The 24,832-nt window shown below is 39.0% G+C and overlaps 2 protein-coding genes across 3 annotated transcripts in view; both read right to left on the reverse strand.

The window, feature by feature from the left end:
* The window catches only part of LOC109032652 (uncharacterized), a 99,271-nt gene that overhangs the window by 6,024 nt on the left and 68,415 nt on the right, over positions 1-24,832 (reverse strand). The window contains exon 7 of one of the 2 annotated variants that reach the window (XM_072302476.1): positions 5,394-5,513. In XM_072302476.1, coding sequence (XP_072158577.1) covers positions 5,394-5,513 — 120 coding nt within the window. Of the gene's footprint in view, positions 1-5,393; positions 5,517-24,832 lie in introns of both variants that reach the window. The other variant, XM_019044896.2, reaches the window with a different exon arrangement.
* LOC140225011 (uncharacterized) lies at positions 10,112-13,262 on the reverse strand. The gene has a single exon (XM_072302360.1). The coding sequence runs from the start codon at positions 13,029-13,031 to the stop codon at positions 10,134-10,136; it is 2,898 nt and encodes a 965-aa protein (XP_072158461.1). The 5' UTR covers positions 13,032-13,262; the 3' UTR covers positions 10,112-10,133.

Consider the following 24,832-nt stretch of genomic DNA (forward strand, 5'->3'; position numbering starts at 1 on the left):
TGCTAAGTCGGCTCCTGTTCGATCGATTTTCGTGAAACTCGGTATCCGGGGGTACTTTTCGACGGGAAACTCGAATTTTTGGTTAGATTTTCAAAATTTCAAAATCCAAGATGGCGGCCGTGGCCTAAAATGCTATATCGCTTCCTGATATCGATCGATTTTTATGAAATTCGGTATTAGGAGGTGTATTTCGACGGAAAACTCGCATTTTTGGTCAGATTTTCAACATTTCCAAATCCAAGATGGCGGCCCTGCACGAAAACGCGGTCCGGACTCCTAGAACATCAATTTCTGTAAAAATTGGTGAAAAAGAAGATTAAGACATAGATGTTGTCTCCTCATCAATGTTAAAAACCGTGTGGGGCGGTGGCGACTCGCGGAGCGAGTCGCAAGTTCGTCGCGAAGCGTAGAACTGGGGTCCAGGGGCACTCCCCGGCTAGGCGTGTCAGCTCGCAAAGCGAGCTAATCACGACTAGTATCATTATAAACTCATCATCATTCATTACTCCTACGTAAAGGAGTTGACCAATAATAATCAACTTTACTAAAATGAGTGTGCATCTATCAGGGTTGGCAAATCGGACCCGGCAGCTGAAAATATTTCGCGTGTTCATGGGCAAAATGGTCGGGTTTTCTCGATACGTGGCAAAATGGCGTACGTGTCGCTTATGCGCCGCGGCGACCCGACTACAACGAGGGCCCTTTGACCTTACATGTTTAGCAAATTATGACAAGACTGGATCGTGCGAGATTTCAGGGAGATAACGCGCTGTTGCCATTTTGAAGGGATTTGAAGAAGGTGGACTTCTCGTGATGAAGTTCGAATTTTTTTGTATCAGATTTCAAGATATTGAGAACTTTCTTCTCTTCAATACTTTTTGTCGCACTAAAGGCGGCCAATGCCGACAATGGACAATCCCATTAATCATTACTTATTATTTCGTTAAACATGTTGAAAAATTCTGAAATTAACCTAAATTTAAGAGATTAGTGTATAGCTCTTACATTAATGTAAACAAATTGAAACTTTCTGCTCTGGGAAGAACAAAAATAGAATATATTGAGGCGGCCATTGATAACATATTTTATGTTCAGCAAACTTAAATTGAGTTTTAAAAAGAACTTCCTTTCTTCTTTGACGTACGGAAAGAGGTTGAAAGGAGGAACTGCACTATTCGGTAGTTTTTCACCAACCAGCAATTTAATGGCATACACATTTAACAGTTTGCGTTCTTTCCATTTATGACCTTTTCTATCCCATATAACTGGGTTTTTAAGAGTTCAGACTTTTTTTTGGAGGAAGGGTGGAATGGGGTTTCTATAAATTTGCTTTAAAAAAAGCAATCTTTCCACTGATATTTTTTGTTATTTTTAATCTTATGTTTTTCTCGAGTTACAGATACCTCAAGTATAAATATGTCGCAAGTATTCAGCAGCCGCCGGCAACTTACAAGCGGCATGCGTGATAACTTGTCAAGTTGCAGAAGTTCGCATCGACATAGGAAAGGTTACGTCGGTGAAGAACTTTAGAAGCACGTCCTCAAATTGAAGCGCCTTCAAATCCCCGCGATACCCCCCGCTTTGTCGGATAGTTAGTTTAGTGGCCCATCCGAACCGCGGAACCTAACTGAGGGTTTAACCATAGGCACTTACCAGCGTGCCAGATGGCACCATGCATTTGAGAGGAGAAAACGTCTGTTTGAATTCCAAGCATAATAATTAGTACTTTTTATGTTATTTTTTGCATTTTGTTAATTATCAAAAATAGATAGACATTTGCCGGCGAATGCTAATTACTTGATTATTACTATGCGACGAGTGCATTCAATTGAAAATTTCAATTGAGAAAGCTCTGTGGATTGGCCACAGATTCCATTGATTTTCTTGAGAGGAAAACTTATGGCATTTTCAAATTGACAGATTTGGTCACTCAGTTTCCTAGTCCAATATCTTAGCTCGGGAGTTACTCTCAGGAAATAGAACAATTCTATTATTTTGATGTGCACAAAACTCTTTTACAATTTTAGAAGGTGCGTACCACGGCTCTCATTTGGACGTATTTCTGTCAAACGGAACTACGTGCATTAAGACGCGAGCCCTGTTATGTATACATTCTTGTGGATCTCAGGGCTTACGTCTTAATGCAGATAGATCCGCTTGACAGAAATACGTCCATTTCAAGAGACTTTAACGCTCGAAAAGAAAAGACACCGAAGACAGAAAAATGAACAGCTAGCAGAATCATTTGTCAGAGAGTGAAATTCCAGTTTGTCGACCATCCATAAAAGAGATCTCCCTCCTGAAGAAGTTTCTCTCGTATGCCGTGGTCTCTTCCCTCGTGGATGGTGACCACGTGAAATTAAAACTAGACAATTTCAATCACAGATCGGCAACCCCGGATAGCGCATCGAAAAACGGTTCCGTTGACCAAATACTGAGACAATATAAAGGGACCTAATTGGAATTTTCGTTGATTTTTCCATCAAATTGGGTTAATTGTCGATGCGAACGATAAGCGAATCTATGCTGAGTCGGGCCGTGATAATGCATTTCGTGACCATCGTGCAGCTCATAATCTTCTTGCAAGTCTCGCTCTAGGCTTAAGTGGCACTCTCGCTCGCGAATACGGAATGCGTTGGAGACGGAGACTTCCAACGGGGGCCATTGCTTCTGTCTGAGGGTCTTAAGGGTCTAGGAATTCATTGTCCATTCCCATTCAATATTGTACATACATTATAGCTAGCATAATTAGCATTAATACTCTGTAGTTACCTATCTCACTAAAAAAAAAAAAAAAAAAAAAAAAGAACATTGTCGTTCCTTATGCAGCTCTTCTCTTTAGAATGCCCAACGGGCCGATTATTGAAATTTATAGACAAAGCTATAGACACGGAAGACGTAAGGTGTATAGAGCTATCCTATTGGTTGGAATGGGTGGTTCTTATACATAGACTAAGGGGGTAAATGATGGACTAACTATCGGGTCTCTCGTGGGTTGCCGTTAGTCAGTCTATTGCCTACGCCCTTTGTCCATTGCGACTACCCGCTTCCACCAATAGGATCCATCCATATCCTTTTTGTTTTCTTTGTCTATTGCTTCGTCTATCAATTTCAATAATCAGTCCGCTGAGCGGTTTATGTTGTGAGTATGGAAATTTTATGGAGATCCTTAACATAGCATCATATAAAACGAAAATTTTAGCGAATCCCAAGCAAAATCCAACAGCATGAATTTGAAAATAGATCCTTGCAAATGGTTACGATGATTTGTCTCCACAGAAAATTTAGAGTACCATATAAAATTTTTTCGTAGATTTGAAAATTTCAGGAAAGGTTGGTACTTTGTAAAATGCGTCCTTATTGACTCCTCAATCTTTTTGCAGTTTCTAAATAACGAAGCGTTTCCCCCTAGATGTTCCATTTTTTACAGCGCCAGATCCTTTGTATCCTCTGCAAGGATCTTTTACCGAAGTTATTCTGTTGAACTGTACTCGAAATTCGTTGAAATTGTCCCTTTTAAACCCTTGGTTAGTATTTCCAGCCCCCCCTCCCTCGCTCCAGGCGCAGTGGGCCGGTTTGAAAGCCCCGGCCCCTCCGGTAAATTTTCAAGATGAATCCCTGCGGATCGAAATTTTTGGAACTTTGCCATGTAGAACAAGGAATTCATCTCGTGGAATTAAAAAAACCTCACTTTGTTTGCCATATGTTTTAACGTCCTTCGCTTTGGAAAAACAGCAGCGCAAAAAGTCAAACAAGGACGAAAAGGCAGCAGAGATTGATCGCCAAATAATTTTGACCTGAAAAGAATTGACTAAAATATTAAAGCCAAATCATTATCGTATCGGTAATGGTAAGAATATTTTTGCACAAACTTGACATCTTATCAAGACTAAAATTAATGAATGTTTCCTCCTTTCCGTTATTCCTTTTCTCGTGATTCTCTCTTTACCGTATTTCCTTTCTCTCTTTTGTTTGTTTTAACCAAGGAGGGGGGGGGGGACCCTTCTTCTAGAACCGCCACTGCGTACACTATAAACACGAAATGATGCGAAATAATTAACGCGCCGCTAAAACGAAACTGTTCTAAATAACTGCTGCTATAAAATCCGAACAGGTTTGAGATGTAATTGCTCGGTCGGCGTCCGCTCTTCTCGGACGGGGTTTTGGTAATCGCCGAAAGTGCAAGTAACCGTGAAAGTTCCACGGCTCATTTTTCTCCCGGCTGCGCCAATTTTTCGATTTTAATTGCCAATGACATAAAAAATGAAAGCGCTTTCTACACAGGTTACATGCGCGCTGGAAACTCGGTTAAAATTGAAATTCACTCCGGTCATCTTAGGCTGGGCCGAAGGGGCCTGGTAACTGCATGCGCCATCAGATATTCTTCTCTCGTTTATTGAACGAGACCTCTTCGATGAAAGGGTGTGTGCGGCTTGCAAAGCTTGCAGCATAGTTCCATTATGCGTGAACTTAGATTGCAGCGAGCGAAATTTATTCGTAGTCAAATAATTTTCACGAAGAAAAAATTGAAAAACAAAACAGCGAACACAAGAAAATGCATTGTAGTGCTTTTGAATGGATCATTCATAGATAAAAAACTATGAAAGCAGCATTGCAAGCCTCATTTGCATTTTCGTTGAAGAACCCCTTATAATAAGTTTTTTATTCTTCAAGGTCCGTCACCTCACTAAACAGTTGTGCCGACGGCAGCTGACAGTTGCCATAATTGGTCCCTGAGGGGCGCCTCAGCCGATCTGCCCGGCCTTTACTTACATACTTACTTCTAAGCAGGAAGGAAACAATTTAAGCAATAAGTGAAGGGAAGACAAGCAGGTTGCATAAACTGTTGTAATCAGGCTGAATTTGGAAAAAAACCCTCATAGTCGATGAAACACTACACAGGGTATAAGAAATGTAATACTCAAAATCGGTTTCATTCCTGAGTGAGAAAGTCCAAATACAATAAAGCCTCCTTTTCTGCAGTTTTACCTGTATGCAATGTGTGCCATTTTTGTTTAACCTATGAGCTTCATATAAGGCGCCGAAAATGGCTGAAAATGAGCCAATCAGAAATGGATCCTGTCATATCGTCGCTTCTTTGACGTAAAGACATACCTGAGTTTCCACGTGGGCCCTGTCCTCCGCATAACTCTATGCTTCCGGGGCTCATGTCGAAACAAGGTCCAGTTACACGATCAAATTGAGCCATCAAATTGGGCCTCTCATTGGTCGCATCCTCACCTCAGGTCTTTTTCCACCAATCAGAGCTGTAGTTTGATGGCTCAATTTGATCGTGTAACTGAACCAACAGAGATACGGCCTCACCTTAGAGGAGAGACGATGAGAAAGTACTTCAACCTTATCTATTGGTTCATTCCAGGGTTAATACTTACTGGATGGTTGGAATCTGGACGCAGGCTTTAATTTTGGGAAGAACCACCATACCACCAGACCAAGACCAGCTGAACTCATCATAACGAGCATTAGCATCAACACGATCCGAGCTTCTGATTCTTCTGAAACAAAATACAAAATTATAGACTCGTGAAATGCATAAATTTATAAAATAAAACAAGCAGTGAACTCCAACACAATGTGTTGATAAGGCGCGTCATTAACTCGCACATATCAACCCCTTTAGTTTTCATTTACAGAGATTTCAAAATAGGCAAACAGCATAAAAAGAGAATTCACGATCCAACACTGCGAGGTCAAAGACGCACCTTGACGAGACCGTGTATTGTGAAAGTAGAAAGCTATTCGATCGAATTTAAGTTTTTTGATCTGCCTCAAGCAAAATCTTATCAGATTCTTGAAGAAAAGTGCTACGGAATAATTTAAGCGAAGAAAGGAAAAATTCTGTCGAACTCCTAGAAGATAAAGTCGATTTAAAGGTATTTTGGGGCTAAAATACCCAAATCACCGGTAGTAAAAATCCCGTTATATTATTGAAAAGAAATTGACTCGATATAAATGCAATTGCATTAAATACGTCTTGATTTTGTTATTTTAAACGTCTTTCCATGCAAAGAAGTTCAACCATGTCGTTGCTTTATTCATTCATGAATTGAAAGTAAGCAATCTACATCCCGAAAATCTACTGATTTGCCGTAAAAAATTGCAGAAACTTGATATACCAGGTCGATGCACCCACTCGTTGAATTTACCAACCAATTTTGTGAGTGCAAATGTGTAAGAATCAATATGCTATAGTCATTTTGGGTGCATTTATTTTTCATGAAACAATAATAATTTCAATCCCGAAAAACCATCAATTTTCCGTATAAAATCGAAAAAATCAAAATATGTCAACTCCCCGACGTGAAAATTAGATTCTACGTATGTAAAATGTAAATACTTATGTATCGATATGCTGAACAGAACTATGTGTGGACAGTCAGAAGCCCGCGGCAACATTAATTCAACAGAAAAACTGTAAAAATTAGATAGGATTTTAGCCGCTTTGCCCGCCTCTCCTCGCTACTTACAACAAACCGTTCTTATACTCATCTCAAAATTTTTCTCAGAGCTTTGGGTTATTATCACTTCCATTTAAACTCCGGTTCGATGGCCGAATCGGCTGCCAAAAAAGCAAGCCACTGTTGAGGGGTTCTATGAGAAATTCGTGATATTATCGGCTCTCAGGAAATCACCCCATGGCTAAAATTGGTGGTATAAATGTTTAAGTGCTTAAAATAATCGTATTCAAGAAACTAAGGAATTAAACTATGGAGTCAATTTCTTTTTAATAATATAACGAATTTACTACCGGTGATTTAGCTATTATAGCCCCAGAATACTTTTAAAGCGCCTTTGCGTTCCAGAATCTCGACGGATTTTTTTTTTTTTTTTTTTTTTTTTGCTTAAACGATTCAAGAAACATTGTAGTTAAAAATATAAAGATTTTTCGATTTGGACGTATGAAAAATGTTTAACTCGTTCAGGCACACCGTGTATTGTATGGAGTACTGCTGTTATTCGACCGTTGTCTTCAGGTCAAAATTCTTACAAAGAAGCCCCTTGCAAGAGGCAAATTTTTTGTAATTTCTCCCAGTTTTTTCAGCGTTAGGTATATAAATGAATTGTTTGTCAAAGAGGGTTATTCATATAGGCGAAAAATGTACCCAGCCCGGAATGTACGAAACTTTGTGGGCTGATAGTACTAGTTGAGAGAGGCTTATCCCTAGCTCCGTTTTTGCAGGAACCCCAGGGAAACAGCGTTGCCATTTTTTAAAGTCGTAACCTTCAAACATCCATAACTTTCGGAGAAATGCAGTTACAGAGCTCATATTTATACCAAAAGATGCAAAAAATTACGTTCTATCGACCTATGCCAAAGAAATTTTAATTTGACTCCGTTGTTGCCACGTTTTGGCCATTTTATTAATTTTCGTAATTATTTAAAATCACGTTACCGCCTAAAAAAGTGTTTGCGGTTGGTGAGGATTGAATAAAAACATGTCAGAATTATTGTTCGTTTGATTCCGCATCCATCGATATATTATACTTTTCTGAGAGACTTAGGGAACACGAGTTATAGCGATTTGAAAATTCGGCAACACGCCCGATACCCCGATATTGACGCTCGTTTAGGTACGTTTCGCAACTCCGTGTTAAAGCAAAACGCCTAGACCAAACAAAATTCGAAAAGTCAGTTCATGTTTTGCGCTTTTTTGAAACTTTCACATGATTTTTAGGAATTTAAGTAGCGGCGGTGTTGCCGGTTTTCAATGAAAACCACCGCTGCGATCACAATTTAAAGCAGTACTCATTTAATCTTATCCAGCTACATTTGTTAACCTAAACTGACCATTTGCGACATGGTGTTGACAACATTGCCTAATTTCCGTCGGAATTCGCGTAGAGGCGGGGTTGCCAGTTTTCATAGAAACCGCCACCGCAATCACAAAAAAAAAAAAGGTATTACTTCTTTGATCACGTTCAGCCTTATTCTGTAGTTGGAATTGTTTATTTATCGAATCGATGGTTTCCTCTATCTCTCCGCAACGGCAGTGGTGGCCGACAGTAACGAGATATCGAAATTTAAAGCTACCGAATCACTCAAGCGGTCCGATGAGTAGTTTTGGCGAGGGGCCTAGATCCATTGCTCTTGATCTCTATACAATATCGATATCTCGGCACTGTCAGGCACCACTGCCGTTGCTGAGAGATAGAGGAAACCATCGATTCGATAAATAAACAATTCCAACTACAGAATAAGGCTGAACGTGATCAAAGAAGTAATACCTTTTTTTTTTTGTGATTGCGGTGGCGGTTTCTATGAAAACTGGCAACCCCGCCTCTACGCGAATTCCGACGGAAATTAGGCAATGTTGTCAACACCATGTCGCAAATGGTCAGTTTAGGTTAACAAATGTAGCTGGATAAGATTAAATGAGTACTGCTTTAAATTGTGATCGCAGCGGTGGTTTTCATTGAAAACCGGCAACACCGCCGCTACTTAAATTCCTAAAAATCATGTGAAAGTTTCAAAAAAGCGCAAAACATGAACTGACTTTTCGAATTTTGTTTGGTCTAGGCGTTTTGCTTTAACACGGAGTTGCGAAACGTACCTAAACGAGCGTCAATATCGGGGTATCGGGCGTGTTGCCGAATTTTCAAATCGCTATAACTCGTGTTCCCTAAGTCTCTCAGAAAAGTATAATATATCGATGGATGCGGAATCAAACGAACAATAATTCTGACATGTTTTTATTCAATCCTCACCAACCGCAAACACTTTTTTAGGCGGTAACGTGATTTTAAATAATTACGAAAATTAATAAAATGGCCAAAACGTGGCAACAACGGAGTCAAATTAAAATTTCTTTGGCATAGGTCGATAGAACGTAATTTTTTGCATCTTTTGGTATAAATACGAGCTCTGTAACTGCATTTCTCCGAAAGTTATGGATGTTTGAAGGTTACGACTTTAAAAAATGGCAACGCTGTTTCCCTGGGGTTCCTGCAAAAACGGAGCTAGGGATAAGCCTCTCTCAACTAGTACTATCAGCCCACAAAGTTTCGTACATTCCGGGCTGGGTACATTTTTCGCCTATATGAATAACCCTCTTTTGAGGTCAATTATATTTAATTGTAATTTATACTTTCTTTTTTTCCCCTTCATTTTATTTTTCGTATCGAGGAGTCGAGGTTTTGTTGATTTCTTCGGATTTCGATTACTGTAACTTCTCTTCTATTCGGCCGATTTTTATGAATGAGGTCTCTTTTTATTTGTGTTTTAACGGAGAGTAAGGAAAAAATTGCTAAATACATGCGAAACAATTTTTTTTGAAAATTGGATGAATCCTAGCGTGACGGTGAAATGGTTAATGAAGCGTGAGTAATTGGGGTACGGGTATCGGCCGCGTTGGGACCCAAGGCCCATTGTTCTTCGTGACGCCGACGCAGTGATCAGGAGCGTGGGGACGAGAGGGCTTAGTGGACTCCTGTATGAGCCACGTTTAGCAAATGGTCTAATGAGTCTCGAGGCTCATCACAGATTGCACTTACCACTATCCTGGTGGCCCCGGCTATCAGAGCAAGGAGTACCAACTTTTGAAAAGGATAACAGTGTTGTGGAGATATGTCAAAGCAACGTTGTGAACAAAACGGAGTGAGTGAAATTCTCATTCAAGGAGTGCCGAACTGGTCAGCCATCCTCGAATCAGTTCGCTTGCTTCCGCTTATATATGCATATTTTAAATCAGCGCGCCCCATTCTAAGGTTTTTTTAAAAAAAACCAAGAAACGTAGACTCTTGGTATTCATTACACATAAACTAGCGAGCCCCAGAATGAGAAACAAATTTTAATCATTATTATTGACGGATTAGTAAACTTTTTACACGCTTTGGAAAATCTCAGAAGTTCGCGGTAGTCACTTTTCGGTAAGGAACTAGGGGACTCGGTTATTGTATCGAGGGGGGGGGGGGGTCGAAACGATCGCAAAGGCGGTATACTACGTATACGCGCCAAAAAAAATAAAAGGCTTCAAAAGTACGTCCTGACAGTTACACTTTTGAAAGTTGTTAACAATGTTTTTCCTCCATTTAAATCCATTAAAAATATCGACTTAGCCGAGACAAGCTTTCTCACTGAATCGATTGTTTTACTTACTTACTTACTACTGGCGCTACAGCCCGGGGTGGGCTTTGGCCTCCAAGACAACGCGCCTCCATCCTGTTCTGTCCATGGTCTTTTCCTTCCATCCTGATACGTTCATTACTCTAAGATCTTTCTCTACTTCATCTTGCCATCTCAGCCCTGGCCTTCCTCTCTTTCTTTTCGATAGAACTTTGGCTTTCATGATTCTCTTTGGCATTCTTTCCTCCTTCATTCTGCTAACGTGCCCTAGCCATTGAATTCTTTGCGATTTGATGAATCGAACTATATCTTCTTGTTCCAGTATCTTGTCGATTTCGCCGTTGTTTCGAATTCTCCATTCTCCATTTTCTTTGATGGCTCCAAAGATCCTTCTTATGATTTTTCTCTCAAATCTTCGCAGCATGCTCTTGTCATTCTCTGTCATAGTCCATGTTTCTCCGCCATATGTAACAATTGGTCTAATAAGGGTCTTATATATTTGTAACTTGGTCTTCCGAGATATCAGTCTGCTTTTGATTAGCTTCAAGTTGGCATAATATGCTGCATTACCTGTTTGTATTCTATCTTTAATTGACGTAGTTGTTCTGGCTTCATTATCGATTAGGTTTCCCAGATACTTGAACTTTTTGACTCCTTCAAATTCTTTGCCATCAATTATTAAGTTTTGCGGTTTTCTTCTTGACTCTGAGGATGATAATATCATGTACTTGGTTTTAATTACATTTACCACTAGTCCTAAATCTCTTGCTCTTTTTTCCAATTCTTTGTAGATCTCTATTAATTTTTCTTTAGTTCTCGCAATTAGGGCAATGTCATCTGCATAGGCACATGTTTGACTAGATTTCGTGAATATTGTCCCTCTTTGGTCGACATGTTTGACCGCCATGTGCAGCGCTATTATAAATAGCGTACTTGACAATCCATCCCCTTGCTTCACGCCCTTGTTAAAGTCGAAAACATTGCTCACTTTATTTCCTATTTTAACCTTGGCTTTGGTGCTACTCATGGTCATTGTTATAAGTTTGATGAGCTTTCTTGGTACATTCATTTCATCCAGGGCCTTTATGAGTGCCTTTCTATTGACACTGTCGAATGCTTCCTTGAAGTCTACGAAGAGCATGTGTAAATCGATTCCGTACTCATGACATTTTTCCATGGTTTGTCTGATCACAAATAATTGATCGGCTGTGCCTCTTCCTGTTCGGAAGCCGCATTGGTATTCACCTATCTCCTTTTCGACTACCTTCTTCAGTCTTTCATTTAAAATTGATGACATTATTTTATATGCCGTGCTTAAGAGTGTAATGCCTCTATAATTCTTGCATTCTAATTTGTCTCCTTTTTTGAATATTGGACAAATTGTTCCGATATTCCATTTTGATGGCATTTTTTCAGATTTCCATATTGCTTTTATTAATTCATGTATTTCTTTGATTAACATTTGTCCTCCATTTTTAAGGAGCTCTGCTGTAATTCCATCTTCGCCTGGAGCTTTGTTATTTTTCATTCTTCTGATTCTTTCCGCAACTTCTTCTATAGTTGGTGTTTGTGATAAATCATCCTCATTTGTGTGGTCTTCTTTTTCCATTGTTTCTTTGTCGTTTAGTATCATCCTTTCCTTTTCATTTAGCAGCTCTTCGAAATGTTCTGCCCATCTCTCCATTATGTCCTTTTCTTCTCCTAGTAACTGACCATCTTTACTTCTGCACCCGCTTGTTTTCGGTTGAAATCCTTTTCTCATTCTATTAACGGCAGCATAGAATTTTCTACTTTCATTTTGCTTGCTTAATTGTTCTATTTCTTCCATTTGTTGTATCATTGCTTCTTTTTTCTTTTTTCTAAGAAGCTTATTAGCTTCTTTTCTTGCTTTGTGATATCTTTCTTCATTTCCTCTTGTGTTTCTTTGCAGCATCTTTTTTCTTGCGTCGTTTTTTTGATCTATGATGTTCATGCATTCTTCATCGAACCATTCTTCATTTCTGGTTTTTCGTTTTTCTCCAATTGTTTCTTTTGCTGCTTCTAAAATTGCTTTCTCAGTTACTGTCCAAATCTCTTCAGGCGTTTGATCCCTTCCTTCCATTCCATCTGTTTCTTGCGTTAGCTTGCTGTTCAAGACATCCACATACTTCTTTTGTAATTCTTTATTCTTGCTTAAGTTTTCTGTGGCCCAGCGCTTCACTTCATGTTTGGGCCCTTTCATTACATTTGCGATTCTTTCTCTAACTTTAACTTTTACAAGGAAATGGTCTGAGTCGCAGTTAGGCCCTCTGCAGCTCTTTACATCAATTACTGATGACATATGTCTTGAGGATACTAGTACGTGATCGATTTGATTCACTTCTTCACTTCCTGGGATCTTCCAGGTTCCAAGATGGATTCTTTTGTGATCGAATGCTGTGCTTTTGACATAAAGTTTATTTCTTGCTGCGAATTGTACCATCATGTTACCATTATCATTGTTTTTCTCATGTAGCGTGTGAATACCAGCTACTTGTTTTTGGTCTTCGTTTTTTCCAACTTTTGCATTGAAGTCTCCCAAGACTATCAGCATGTCATGCTGGCTTACTTTTGTACACACTTTTTCGAGTGCATCGTAGAAACTTTCCTTTTCCGTTTCTTCTTTCTCCTCTGTTGGTGCATGCACTGACACAATGGTGATATTCCTAAATTTTCCTTTTATTCTTATTCGGCAGATTCTGTGGTTGATATTTTCATATTCTAGGAGAGTATTTCTTGCTGCTTTGGATAGTAGGAATCCTGTGCCAAATTGCCCTGTATTTTCACTTGTTCCACTGTATATCATGCTGAATTCTTTCTTGTCTATTCTTCCTTCTCCTTGCCATCTGATCTCTTGGACGGCTATGGCGTCAATGGCATATTTCTGCAGTTCTTTGGCCACTTCCATCATTTTCCCTGCCTTCTTCATCGTTCTTACATTCCATGTGGCTAGTATAATGTCCTTGGTTTTTTGGGGTTTTTTCCGTGATCCATACTCTTTAGGTCGCTTTATCCGTGGGTTTTCTGGGTACCGAGGCTTTGTCTTGGTTTTCGTAGCTTTGTTTTTTTTTACGTGGTAGGGTTGCTAGCCCTACGCACAACCCTCCTCCTTTTCCTGGGCTTGGGACCAGCAAGAGAAAAACAACTCTCCTCTAGGCGGAGTTGAATCGATTGTTTTACATACATTTAAATGGAGGATTAACAGCGTGTTGCCAACATGCAAGAATCACTACTGCGTCTGAGTGAATATCACAAATCGAAAGGCAAAACACGGAATATTCACTCGGAATGTTCTTTCAAAGTCATTTCAAAATGTTTCATGGCCAAATTTTGCGTCAAAATACTACAGCTGGCGTGATATGATGCTTGGAAATTTTTAAGAATCGTCCTAAAATCTAGAAATTATCAATCGATCAATCGACTACTTCGAACCGTCCTCCGTAGTGCAAAGGAACAACTTTAAACAGTGTTGCCTACTTCCGAGAATCTGCTGAGTGGATAAATGTGGGTTGACTCCTTCCCTCCGTGCGTAATAAATCTTCATTGTCTGGGCGGGATGGATTTAACTGCCCCAGGATAAACGCACTTCATAATTTAATCAGGAAAGAGACTCGCGCTTAAGTAGAAAATTACACGGCTGGTGACGCCTTCTCATTATGCGTGGCTCGAGAGGGATTGCTGATGACAGTGTGAGAACTTGCCTCTCTCTGGGTCAAACTCTGTCTTTGTTCTCCAAACACAACTACTTTCAAATGTTTCCAGTCGTGAATGTTGCTTCCTTACCGTAAAAAAGTGGTCATGGTGATAAACACATACTCTCGGTACAAAAAAGAGGGGGACGGGTTGCCAATTACTAAAAAAAACAGTTTCCTCGTCCCTTTTAGGAGACGGTCCGGGTGGTTTGGTAGGGCAAGAAACTTTCTGCTTTGGACCTAGGAAACTTCCTACAGTTTCAAATTTCTCTCTCAATCAGGAAACAAGTTACAGGGGTGGTAAGGGACTTTTGGATAACCCTGAATGCAGAAACTATATATTTTACAGTCCAGCTCGTTCGTTGCCAATTCTAATGTATACAAATACATTAGAGTTGACAAGAAACGTGTACGTTTGCGAATTATTAGAATTTCATTTTCAAATTTCCCTAGTAGCACAATTAGTGTTTAAAATGTTTCAAAAATGTGTCACTGAAATCAAAAAACATTGTCAACACATTTCATCGAAACATTTTAAACACGTTCAAAATGTTTTCATTCAGTTTTTAACACGTTTCAGACACTTCTCTATGTCACCCCAAATTTTTGTCAAACTGACACCCTATGCAGATGTTTCTGATACCTATTGAGGATGTAGCAAAGTTTCACTGATACGTTTCAGGAACATTTCTGAAACATATTTTTGAAAGGAAAGGTGATTGATGCTCTCACAAAATTGTTTCAGAAACGTTTCCAAAACATTTCGATGGTTTTCAAAATATTTCTTACGTTTCATCGAAACATATTAAACACGTTCAGAATGTGTTCATTCAGTTTTTAACACGTTTCAGACACTTCTCTATGTCACCCCAAATTCTTGTGTCGCCTACACCGTGGGAAGATGTTTCTGAAACCTATTGAGGATGTTTCAAAGTTTCACTGAATCGTTTCAGCAACATTTCTGTAACATGTGTTTGAGAAAATTAGGTTCTGACTGTTCACTATGAAATGTTTTAGAAATGTTTTTCAGAAATTTGTTTCTTCGGGGGTTAACTAGAGGTTAAGTATCAAAAATTTTCAGACATTTGTTTTAATAACTAATGTCGCTGTGGAATTAGAACCATCACAACAGGAATCCCTTGATACCAACCATGCCTGAAGGCTGAATCGTTACACTTCATCATTATCAACCTATCAGAGGGATTAGAACACCTTCACTTTAGAAAAGTATACGTAAAGCACGATGTACGGATTCAATATTCTAGATAATCCATAACTTATGAGCTTTTATGGAGATGAACTCGATTCATACAAGGAATTAAACGTGTTTATAACCTTCACATAATTAAATGTCCAAAAAGTATAGCTTGAGACGAAAAATTAAGCTGAAATTTGGTAAAATTGAGAAACTAAACGTTAACGCCCTCTGGTGGATTCAGTTTGAACCAGGAAAAGTTTTAGAAAGGTCCTAGAAATGTTTCTATGTTAATCAATGAAACATTTCTAAAACGTGTCAAAAACATTTTTAAGTGACGTATAAATTCAAACAAAATATTCAAAAAGGTTTTAGAGACATTTTGAAAATGTTTTGAAAAGGATTTGTTGAAACATTTTCAAAATGTGTTCCAAATATTTCAACTAAAACCACCCATTTCAGATGACATTTATAATTTGTTTTGGAAACGTTTTAACAAAGATTAATGAGATGAAGAAGAAATGTTTGGAAAATAATTTTGACTCAGTTCAACGTAACAAAGATCAAACTAGGTCAAAATGTTTTAAATTTGTTTTAAAAATTTTTCAGATGAAATGGTATTTTTCTAAATTCATACGAAATATTTCTGATATGTTTAAGAAATATTTCTGAATAATCGCGAAAATTTTTTTTTTAAATTTGTTTTCAAAACAATTCAAAATTTTGGTAATCACGCATCAAAAAACTGAACGTAAAACATTTCAAATTTATTTCCAATATATTTTTTAGGTACAAAATTTGGACGTAGGTTTCGGAATAATGTTTCCAAGATAGTTCTGAAACATTTCTATTTTGATTCATTTTTTACAGCCGCAATTTATTTCAAATTTCTTTCTAATATATTTTGATTTTAATTTTTTTAATTTTAAAAAAAAAATGTTTTTAAAACGGTTCAAATTTGTATCAATGAAACCTCTGCAAAGCTTCGTGTCAATTATATATTTCAAAAATATTTCTGAAACGTGTCAGTGAGATGACACAAGTTAGACACCTATGAGATGTTTCTAAAATATTAGTGAAACGGGTTGTGCTACTAGGGTAAGCACAAGAAGAACATTTTTTGATCGTACAGCACATTTTTTTCTGATTCTCCTTGGGGACCAGAAAAAATCCGTTTCCAGGTAATAAAGTGAAGCAAAATTATGCCATTTCAATTAAATTTGACTTTCGCGAAATATTGCTTAATTCTTTTGATTTATAGAAAACCAATGCTGAATTTTCTAGAACGTGTTTTTTCGCGCTAACTGGGTTAAACAAAGTTATTTAAAAAGAAGAAGGAAGTGGAATAATTTTTTGGTATGATGTTTTTATTTTTCATCTGAAACATTTAAAGACAATTGAAAAACTGGCAATTGAGCTGGAAAAAATTTCCTATGAAAGTATCCAAAATAATTGAACAGGAACTTCCTGAATTTCTTTCTTACAAAAAGAAAACTGCATTAGGTGGTAAAATACCGAATTCACCAAACAATGTACCTGTTGAGAAAAATGTAATTCCGTTCACAAACAAATCTCGTAACCCACAATGCATTTACATTTTTTTTTTCATCTTGAAATATTAAAAAAGAAACTTAACCGACTTAAGAGAGCCTAATGAATAGGCTTTAAGTTATAGACGAAAACATCGCTGGGCAGAGGTGAGTTTAGGGGTTCAGTCCTGCCGATTTCGTAGTCAACCTCATGACCGGTAGCCACCTCCGTCATAGGAATATTATGGAGGATAGCTCTCTCATCGTCCGTAAGTTCAAGCCAAATTCCATTTCCATCGTTAAAATTCGCCTTCAGTAAACCTCTCCGTTTCCATTCCGCAAGGCGCTTATACGTCCCGCTAAGGACGTTATCACTTAAACCCTCATCAATCTCAAAACTAACGCCATACGTGTAGACTCGAGTGAATTCGTAAAGCGACCATTTAGCGTGCACTTGGGATTCTGGTCCCACAATCACTTTTTGCGCCGGCGCTCTAATCGTCTCCGTCCAACTTTTGGTGTTCGTCTTGGACCACTCTTCGGAAAGTTCCATGCCGACCTCGGCCGATGCTACTAACGGCACCTCCACCGACACTTTAGACGACATTTTGGACCCTACCGCCATTCGAGTCTCGACCGTTTCCGTGACACTCTTCTCGTACTCGGGAGTCAAACCTTCTTGAGTCAGGTTTCCCTCGTTTCTCACGACCGCCGCTTTCGCTGTTACGAACCTTCTGCTCAGTTCTTTCTCGTCCACGGTGCTTCGTCCGCGGTAGCTCTTTATCGGGACCGAGTAATCGTTCGGCCTGCACCATGCACCGAATACAAGGCCGGCGATAGGAGCCCGAAGAATCACCGAAATTGCTAAACAATTGAAACATTTGAGCGCGTCGTCGACTCGATACTCAGGGTCGTGAAAAAGCTCCCCGCTCCTCCGGCTTCCGAGCTTATCGAACTCGTAGAGGTAGCCATCGATACATGCGTAATACGCTTCGAACACTTTTTGGACTTCCGGGTCACCGGGAATGTCTTTGGCCCAGAGAAAATCATCCGTGTGTCGATTTTCGAAATCTGAATAGTTCTGGTAAGGGTGGCCATGATCACGACGAGCTCTCGACCCGCCCCATATTTCACTTTTCGGCGAGCAAACGGCGAACTGAACAATTATTGGAAGAACTGCGAGTAAAACAAACTTCACGGACATTGTAGGTAATCACAAATAGAAAAAGGATCGGGACGGGCAAGTTTACGACTGAGTGGTTTCTCAAAACAGTTAACGCTTTTATTTACGCATGTCTGTGAGTTATTCCAATTTTCTCGACGGACTGAGATTAGCTTTGCCGAGAACCGGTTGCTGGAACGCCAAAAATCCTCGGTAGAGATCGTGAACTGTTAATCCGAACTTTAGCAATGTCCAATTCATTCAGGCGCTCGATGTAATCTGCTTAGCTCTCGCCCTCGTGCTGCGTAAAAACGCCGTAGGAGTATCCGTATGTTGCCAAATTTCCTCCCAGAATATATTTATTTTTGAAGAAAGTTATGAATATTTTTCCTTGGAATTTTCATACTTTGAAGATCAAAACACGGAAGAAATCCTTTTAGACACAGCAAGAGAAATATTCATTAAATTTCCAGAAATTTCGCGATTTGTCAAAGGAAATTTGGCAACGCCTGGTGGCTTTTACGGAGTTCTTCCATTAAACGGCAGTATGGCCCTCTAATTGTTCAGTAAGACGTTTTTAATTCACTATCGAGATTTAGAGGAATCATTCTAATAAGCTTTCTATTTACACTAATCCTATTCTCGTCTGTAGACTGTGATTTTATACTTTGAAGGAAACAGACTTAAGACAAATTCTAGGAGAGCTTGGATAGCAGGACGGTTTCAGGACATTTTGTCAACGACTTTTTGTCCGCGCACCTTTTTTGTCCAGTTGTTTACGCCCACACGTAAAATAAGCAACAGTGACTTGGTCCAAGCGTTATATTTTAGTCGGTATGTAAAATTATATTGACAATATGGAAATGAGAAATTGAGAGGGAAGGAGGTGTTGTTATGGTTGCTCATTTTCTAAATGAAATGTTATTACTTTCTCCTTTTGAATCATCGTTTTAAATTGTCATTGGTGAATATTTGGTTTTATTTCTATCCTTAAAATATTCGATGTACAATATACCTTATATATGTATGGGTACTTTTTTTATTTTTCTTTACGAAATTATTATTTCATTTTGAAAACATTTATATTTTTAAGACGTGACAAATATTTGTAAAACCTTATCCAAGTGACATTAATCTCAATGAGTCGCAGTTGTGCCGACAAAAACTGCAAAAATGAATAAAAGAGGAAACAAAAACCAAGAAGCACGTAATCTTTAGTTTTAACCCATTTATACATCGATCTTATAGAGTCAAATACGTCAAATTTTGAGCGTTTCGTTGCGCGTACACCTCGCTGCAGCACAATAAAAGCAAAAAATGTAAAAGAAAAAATTATAGTGCTTTGGAAATCATTACATTTGACACGGAACCACCAATATTTAAAAAAACACACATTATATTATTATTCTCCTTTGATAAATTGATACATATTTTTCCCCATCAATTTAAGTGAGAGTAATCAATGCAGAGTGTGCTAACATTTCAAAATCATGAGTTAAAAAACGCTGACTATGCGAGTATAAATATTAAAGCCTAACCGAGCGGAGCGGCGTGCTGCCAGCGCGAGAGGCTCGCTGGCGCCTACAAACCTAAGTGGATACTTCACGCATTGCACAATGCTTGAGGTATCCACTTAGGTTTGTAGGCGCCAATGCGCTTTTCGCGCTGGCCTCCCGCCCGCCGTGCGGCGGCGCCTGAAGCAACTATTTCACAACAGAGGTGTTGCACAGTATTATACGAGAATGACAGGCATCCTTTAAAAGTACAGATCTTTCCTCGCAAAATAAATCAAGATACTTATCGTACACAGGAAAAATCTAAGAGCCTTTAGCTGAGCATAAGGCAAATATAGAGGTTTATCCGGTTCAGGTATAACAAGGTGGGAATTTCTTGAAAGATAATTAAGTCCTGTTACACCAAAGAGGTGTAGAGAGTTTTAGTGAATTTTGTCTCATGGAATTGACGCTCCCCCATTTTTACAAAAACTCTCAACTATATATTATTCTCCATTGGACCAAACAGACAAAACAAAAAAACATGCAAACCCTCATTCTTCCAAGACATTATATATTTTCATCAAAAAACGTCGTGAGCAATTGTCGTTTGTATTTACAAGTGGGCCAATTAACTTTGGGTCTCAACTGGCACGTGGACCAAAACTCCCGTGCCGAAAAAACGCGTGGACGTAAATTACTGGAAAAAACAGGTGCGCGGACAAAAAATCGTTGACGAAATGTCCTATAACCTAGCAGGACGATTGACAACCTGTAGGCAAAAAGATGAAGCTGAACAGCTTCCAGAGGATCTCTACCATAACAGATTCCTGTGGCGGGTAGGCGTCGCAGAGCGTCCTAGCGCGCCGTAAAAGGGACTTAATGTCGAAGGCAAATAGTCATGCCTAGGCAAACAGTCAAATATTCTTACTTCGATTGAAATTTTGATTTTTTAACCTAATTTTAGACCAAATGATTAGTTGCTCCTTAAAAAAAGAATTCTTTGTACAAATATGCAGTATACAATAGTATTTTAAACGATTTTAAGATCCTGGATGCATATTTCTCATAACATTTTCAGCACGTCATAAAACATAGAATTTTTAAAATTTTAACATTTACATGTACTAAAGGCAAGTAAAAGGGGGAAGAAAAAGGAGAGTTCACGGATTCGAAGAGTTATTCTTCCCAAAATATTGAAAACCCGTGAACTCCTCACCATTAATGTACAGAATTCCGTAAAGTGTCAAAGTTTGCCTATCGGCCTAGGCATTTGATAAAATGTCTGATTTGACTAATTGCCTTCGACACATATCCTGGCAAAGAGTAGAGCCATTTAATGAGTCCAAAAGAAATTTTCTTTTTAAATTGGCTCGTTCAAATCTCGGAGGAAAAAAACTGCAGTGAATATAATGAAAATAATGCAGAAATCTCGTCAGTAAGTGCGAAAAAAAAATGAAAAAGGCGATATCTGAAAATGACTCATCAACTACGGAGGTAGCAACACACCGCACCGGTGAGTGCATTTTGAGCGGTAATACGTTGATGCGGGCCAGAGCAAGGAATAACGGTCGGGCTCTATATAAGAACGTTACAATGCAAAACGATGCTCTCGGTAATAAGTGAGTGTTTTGCTGCAAAATTGCCGCCTCAGACGCGGCTGTGACGTTGACATTCTGCTCACAGTAAAATCGGTCCCAGTGTTGCCTTTTTTGCATGAAAAGGGGATTTCCGTGGACCATTTTACCTGTCCTACTTTGTGATATGCGTTAGTCAGACCTGGTTAAGGAGGAAATTGGTTGTGTAATTTTTATAATGAAACTCCTTTTTGGGCCCTTTCGTGATTGAGAATGACCAATGATTAACAAAGTAAAAAAAGGAATTGTAAGCTCCACGACACAATAAGGAATTGATAGATTTTAAGGAGAAAAAATAATTCATCTATTGCAAGGTGTCCAAGGCTTCCCGAGTGGGATTTTAGAAGGTGATTATTTTAATAGGGGTTTTACAGGACTTTTTTCCTCCGAGAAAATTTTGGAAAAAAAAAAAAAAACAAAAAAAAATTGACACCCGATAAATGTTGACACGCTCTGATTGTTTGCCCGTTGAGGTTGGGAAAAAAAAACAAAAACAAAAAAAAATTGACACCCGATAAATGTTGACACGCTCTGATTGTTTGCCCGTTGAGGTTGGGAAAAATTCGTGGACATAAATTCGTATAAGTCTGGTTTAATGCTGATTGAGATACAAAATCGTCTCTTGGATAGATATTTGCGAAACTTCTGTTATATTCCGTCTGTCGGTTCATGAGGTAAAATATATGGTAAAAAGAATTTTGAGGCTTGTTTAAAACCAACATACATACATTGACCCATATTGTGTCATCATTTCCGGAAAACTGGTGTGGCGAAACAGTGACCTTGCACAATAATGAATAATTATGTAAATGAAGAGGAAAATTCAGAGGCAAAGATTCACCTGCACAGTTCTCTGTATTTAAACAATGCCAGAATTTTTCCGTAATTTTCCGACTCATATTGAGGTTTTTGTCAAAACTATTTTTCTCGGCAGCTTGTTTGAATTATGTTTCACGAAGGAAAGATATTTTATTCTCTTATACAAGGTGTAACCTGTAACCTGGTTTTGATGTGAAACGGAAAAATTAACGGCATTAACACGTTCACAGATTGGCGGAAAAGATTGGTTTTTTTTATCAAAAACATCGGAATATCTGGTATACCTAGTCAACAGCTCAAACTCGTTTTTCAGTTATATTTTTAGTGCGTTCTGGTTTTCTTTCTTTAGGTAAGTCATGTGACTTTTTAAAGTAAAACAAATAATTATGGTTTTAAGAGGGGTTCATTAAATTGTTTTTCTGTAAGGATAATTAACGAAGTTATTTGAAGCTTTGAGAGACTCAAAGGACACAGTGTGAGGCGTTCACACTTGATTGATGCGGAATCCGAGAAAAGATCTGACTTACAACCTTCTTTAGTGAAAACACTCTTCTTGCACACCTCTTTTAAATAATTCACATTATTAAGTAACATAGCAATCAAGAGAACCCCTTTGACTACTGAGAGTTGAGGCATGTTGTTTCACCGCAAAATCCTACATTTACGCTGCCTTCTGGGTAAAAACCTATCCCTGAACCGGCCTTTGAAATACCATCCTAAACCCTGATCGGTCCCTTGCAGATTGGTTTTTTCTTGAAACTTTCAATGTAGATGGACTTTTTTGCATACGTGTGTTCAAGTATATAAGACATGATACCATTCCAGGACAATTTTCGAATATTGAAAACAGTAGAGATAAGAAAGGAAAGAAAAAAGCGCCGCGTATCAGACATTATGCGGGCCACATTAACTCCACTCACATTTGAGAAAAAGAAATATTCTGCGAGTTCTGTAAAATTTAAGGTAGATTCGCACCTAACTTAAAGTTTGTCAAAATCACAGAATTTTCCCTTCCATATTTTCCACGATTTCCAGTTGCATATCATCGTAATCCCATGGAAGGATCCATTTTCTGAGAGTTACTTCTGAATATTACAAGGTTGGCGAAAATTGTCCTCGTAACAAATAATATTCATCATTGCTGCTATTGAATAAATAATAAAATTTGAATTGTAATTTATATCCATCTCTCCTAAAATTAAAATCTTATTTAGACCTTTTCGTGATTTAGAATAACCAATTATCTTCCGTCCTAAGAAAGTAAAAGAAGCAATTGTAAGTAGTACTATAATTATTGAAAATTTTACATAAATTAATATAAATTTAATTTCATTTAAATACTATTTTGAAGGCCTCCTTAAGACTCCCTTACATACAATATAAATTAGAAAAAAAAAACTAACAAGTGGCCCGAATACCGTATGTAACAAGATCGAGAAATGGTGATGGGTCCACACTATTTAGCGGGGAAATCAAAGCCAAGAAGTTCCAAAAATTGTAATTAGAATAAAAAAAGCACTGACGAGTGTGTCGGCTACAAAGATCCAAACCAGTATAGATCCCTAGCCCTGACTCCAACTTTTCTTTTATATAAATTTTAATTGAAATTTATTTTTGACTCTAATTACAATTTTCGGAACTTCTTGGATTTGATTTCCCCGCGAAATTATGTGGACCCAGCACCATTTCTCCTCCTTCTTATTTACAACACTGGAAAAAAAACTCACATTGGATCTAGAGTCCAGACTCTTAAAACCATGGACAAGAAAAAATACTCTTGATTAAATCGGATTTTTGCTGAAATCAAAACCAACCCTCTTAATTTGAGAGGATTTCCTTTTGATTTAAGCTTAAATCTGATTGAACCAAGAGTATTTTTTCCTGTCAATGTTTTCAAGAGTCTGGACTCTAGATACAATGTGTTTTTTTTCCAGTGAATATTCACCAAGTTGCAAATTCTAAGGGTAGGATCGTTTAAGGATCGACTATAAAAACGACCCTGAATCTAGTGTTTCAGCTCTCCGTGCCGGGCTCGAGCTATAATCGTCACTCGATATGCAGTGCTCAAGGACAGTGACGATCGTAATCTTAGCGATAATCAGCCGTGTGTCCTCACTCTCTTTCGACGCGGAGCGCCAAGGAATCAGCACTTCTGGCGATCACAAATTCATAGCCCCGAATTTCACGAACGGGGACCAGCGAGGCCCCTGTCCAGCCCTGAACTCCCTCTCCAACCACGGCTACATGTCCCGAAACGGGGTTGTCTCCTTCAGGGAAAGCGCCGCGGCTTGTATCCGCGTTTTCGGATTGGGAGAAGACATAGCCAATCTTCTAGCCATTTACGGTGCGTTATTTGATGGAAATGGAACATATTACAGTATCGGCGGCGAAACACCGCTCGTGAAAACCGGACCGAGTCCCTTCAACACAGCCAAAGGCCTCTCGAACTCCCACAACAACTACGAGGGAGACGCCTCGCCAACCCGCTGCGACCTCTACCTATGCGAGGAAGCTTTCCTCCTTCGACTTGAATACTTCATCGCTCTTTACAACAGAAAGGCGAAAAATTCCGACGCAGGTTATGACATCAACGTCTTCTTCGATCACTATAAGGCACGCCGAAATAATAGCATCTTCACGAATCCGTTCTATTTCTCCTGTCCCTTCAATTTGATAGCCACGGCCGGAGCTTACAGTTTCTCCCCTCGGTTGATGGCCAACCACTCCGCAGAACACCCTGATGGCAGGCTCTACGGCGAGGTACTTAAGTCGTTTTTCGCCGTTTCCGGAGCGGAGGGTGATTTCAAGTACAAAGAAGGTCATGAGCGGATTCCGGACAACTGGTACAGGCGCAGTCTCCTCGCACCATACACTCTGCTCAACCTCCTGGAGGATTTTAGCACAGCGGCCAGAAGGAACCCCAATATCGTCGCCATTGGTGGAAATACAGGTCAGATCAATTCGTTTACCCTCGCTGACGTGGGTAACCTCACGTTCGGGGCTTACAACACCCGAAATTTGAGGAAGGGTAACAATTTCGCGTGTTTCGCGTTTCAGTTTTTCCAAGCGGCTCCGAATTTCCTCGAGACTCTCGGCTTCATCGTGTTTGCTTTAGTGGATCGCACGTTTCTGACCTTCCTGGACGCCGTGGGTTTTAACGTGAGTCGCACGCTCAGCTGCCCGACTCTGGAGCGCTATGATGT

Source organism: Bemisia tabaci, chromosome 7 (assembly GCF_918797505.1).
Source record: "Bemisia tabaci chromosome 7, PGI_BMITA_v3".
NCBI lineage: Eukaryota > Metazoa > Arthropoda > Insecta > Hemiptera > Aleyrodidae > Bemisia > Bemisia tabaci.

Bases quoted from the DNA above. Each gene is read 5' to 3' on its own strand.
- LOC140225011 (XM_072302360.1), bottom strand. From the start codon at position 13,031: ATGAAGAAGGCAGGGAAAATGATGGAAGTGGCCAAAGAACTGCAGAAA.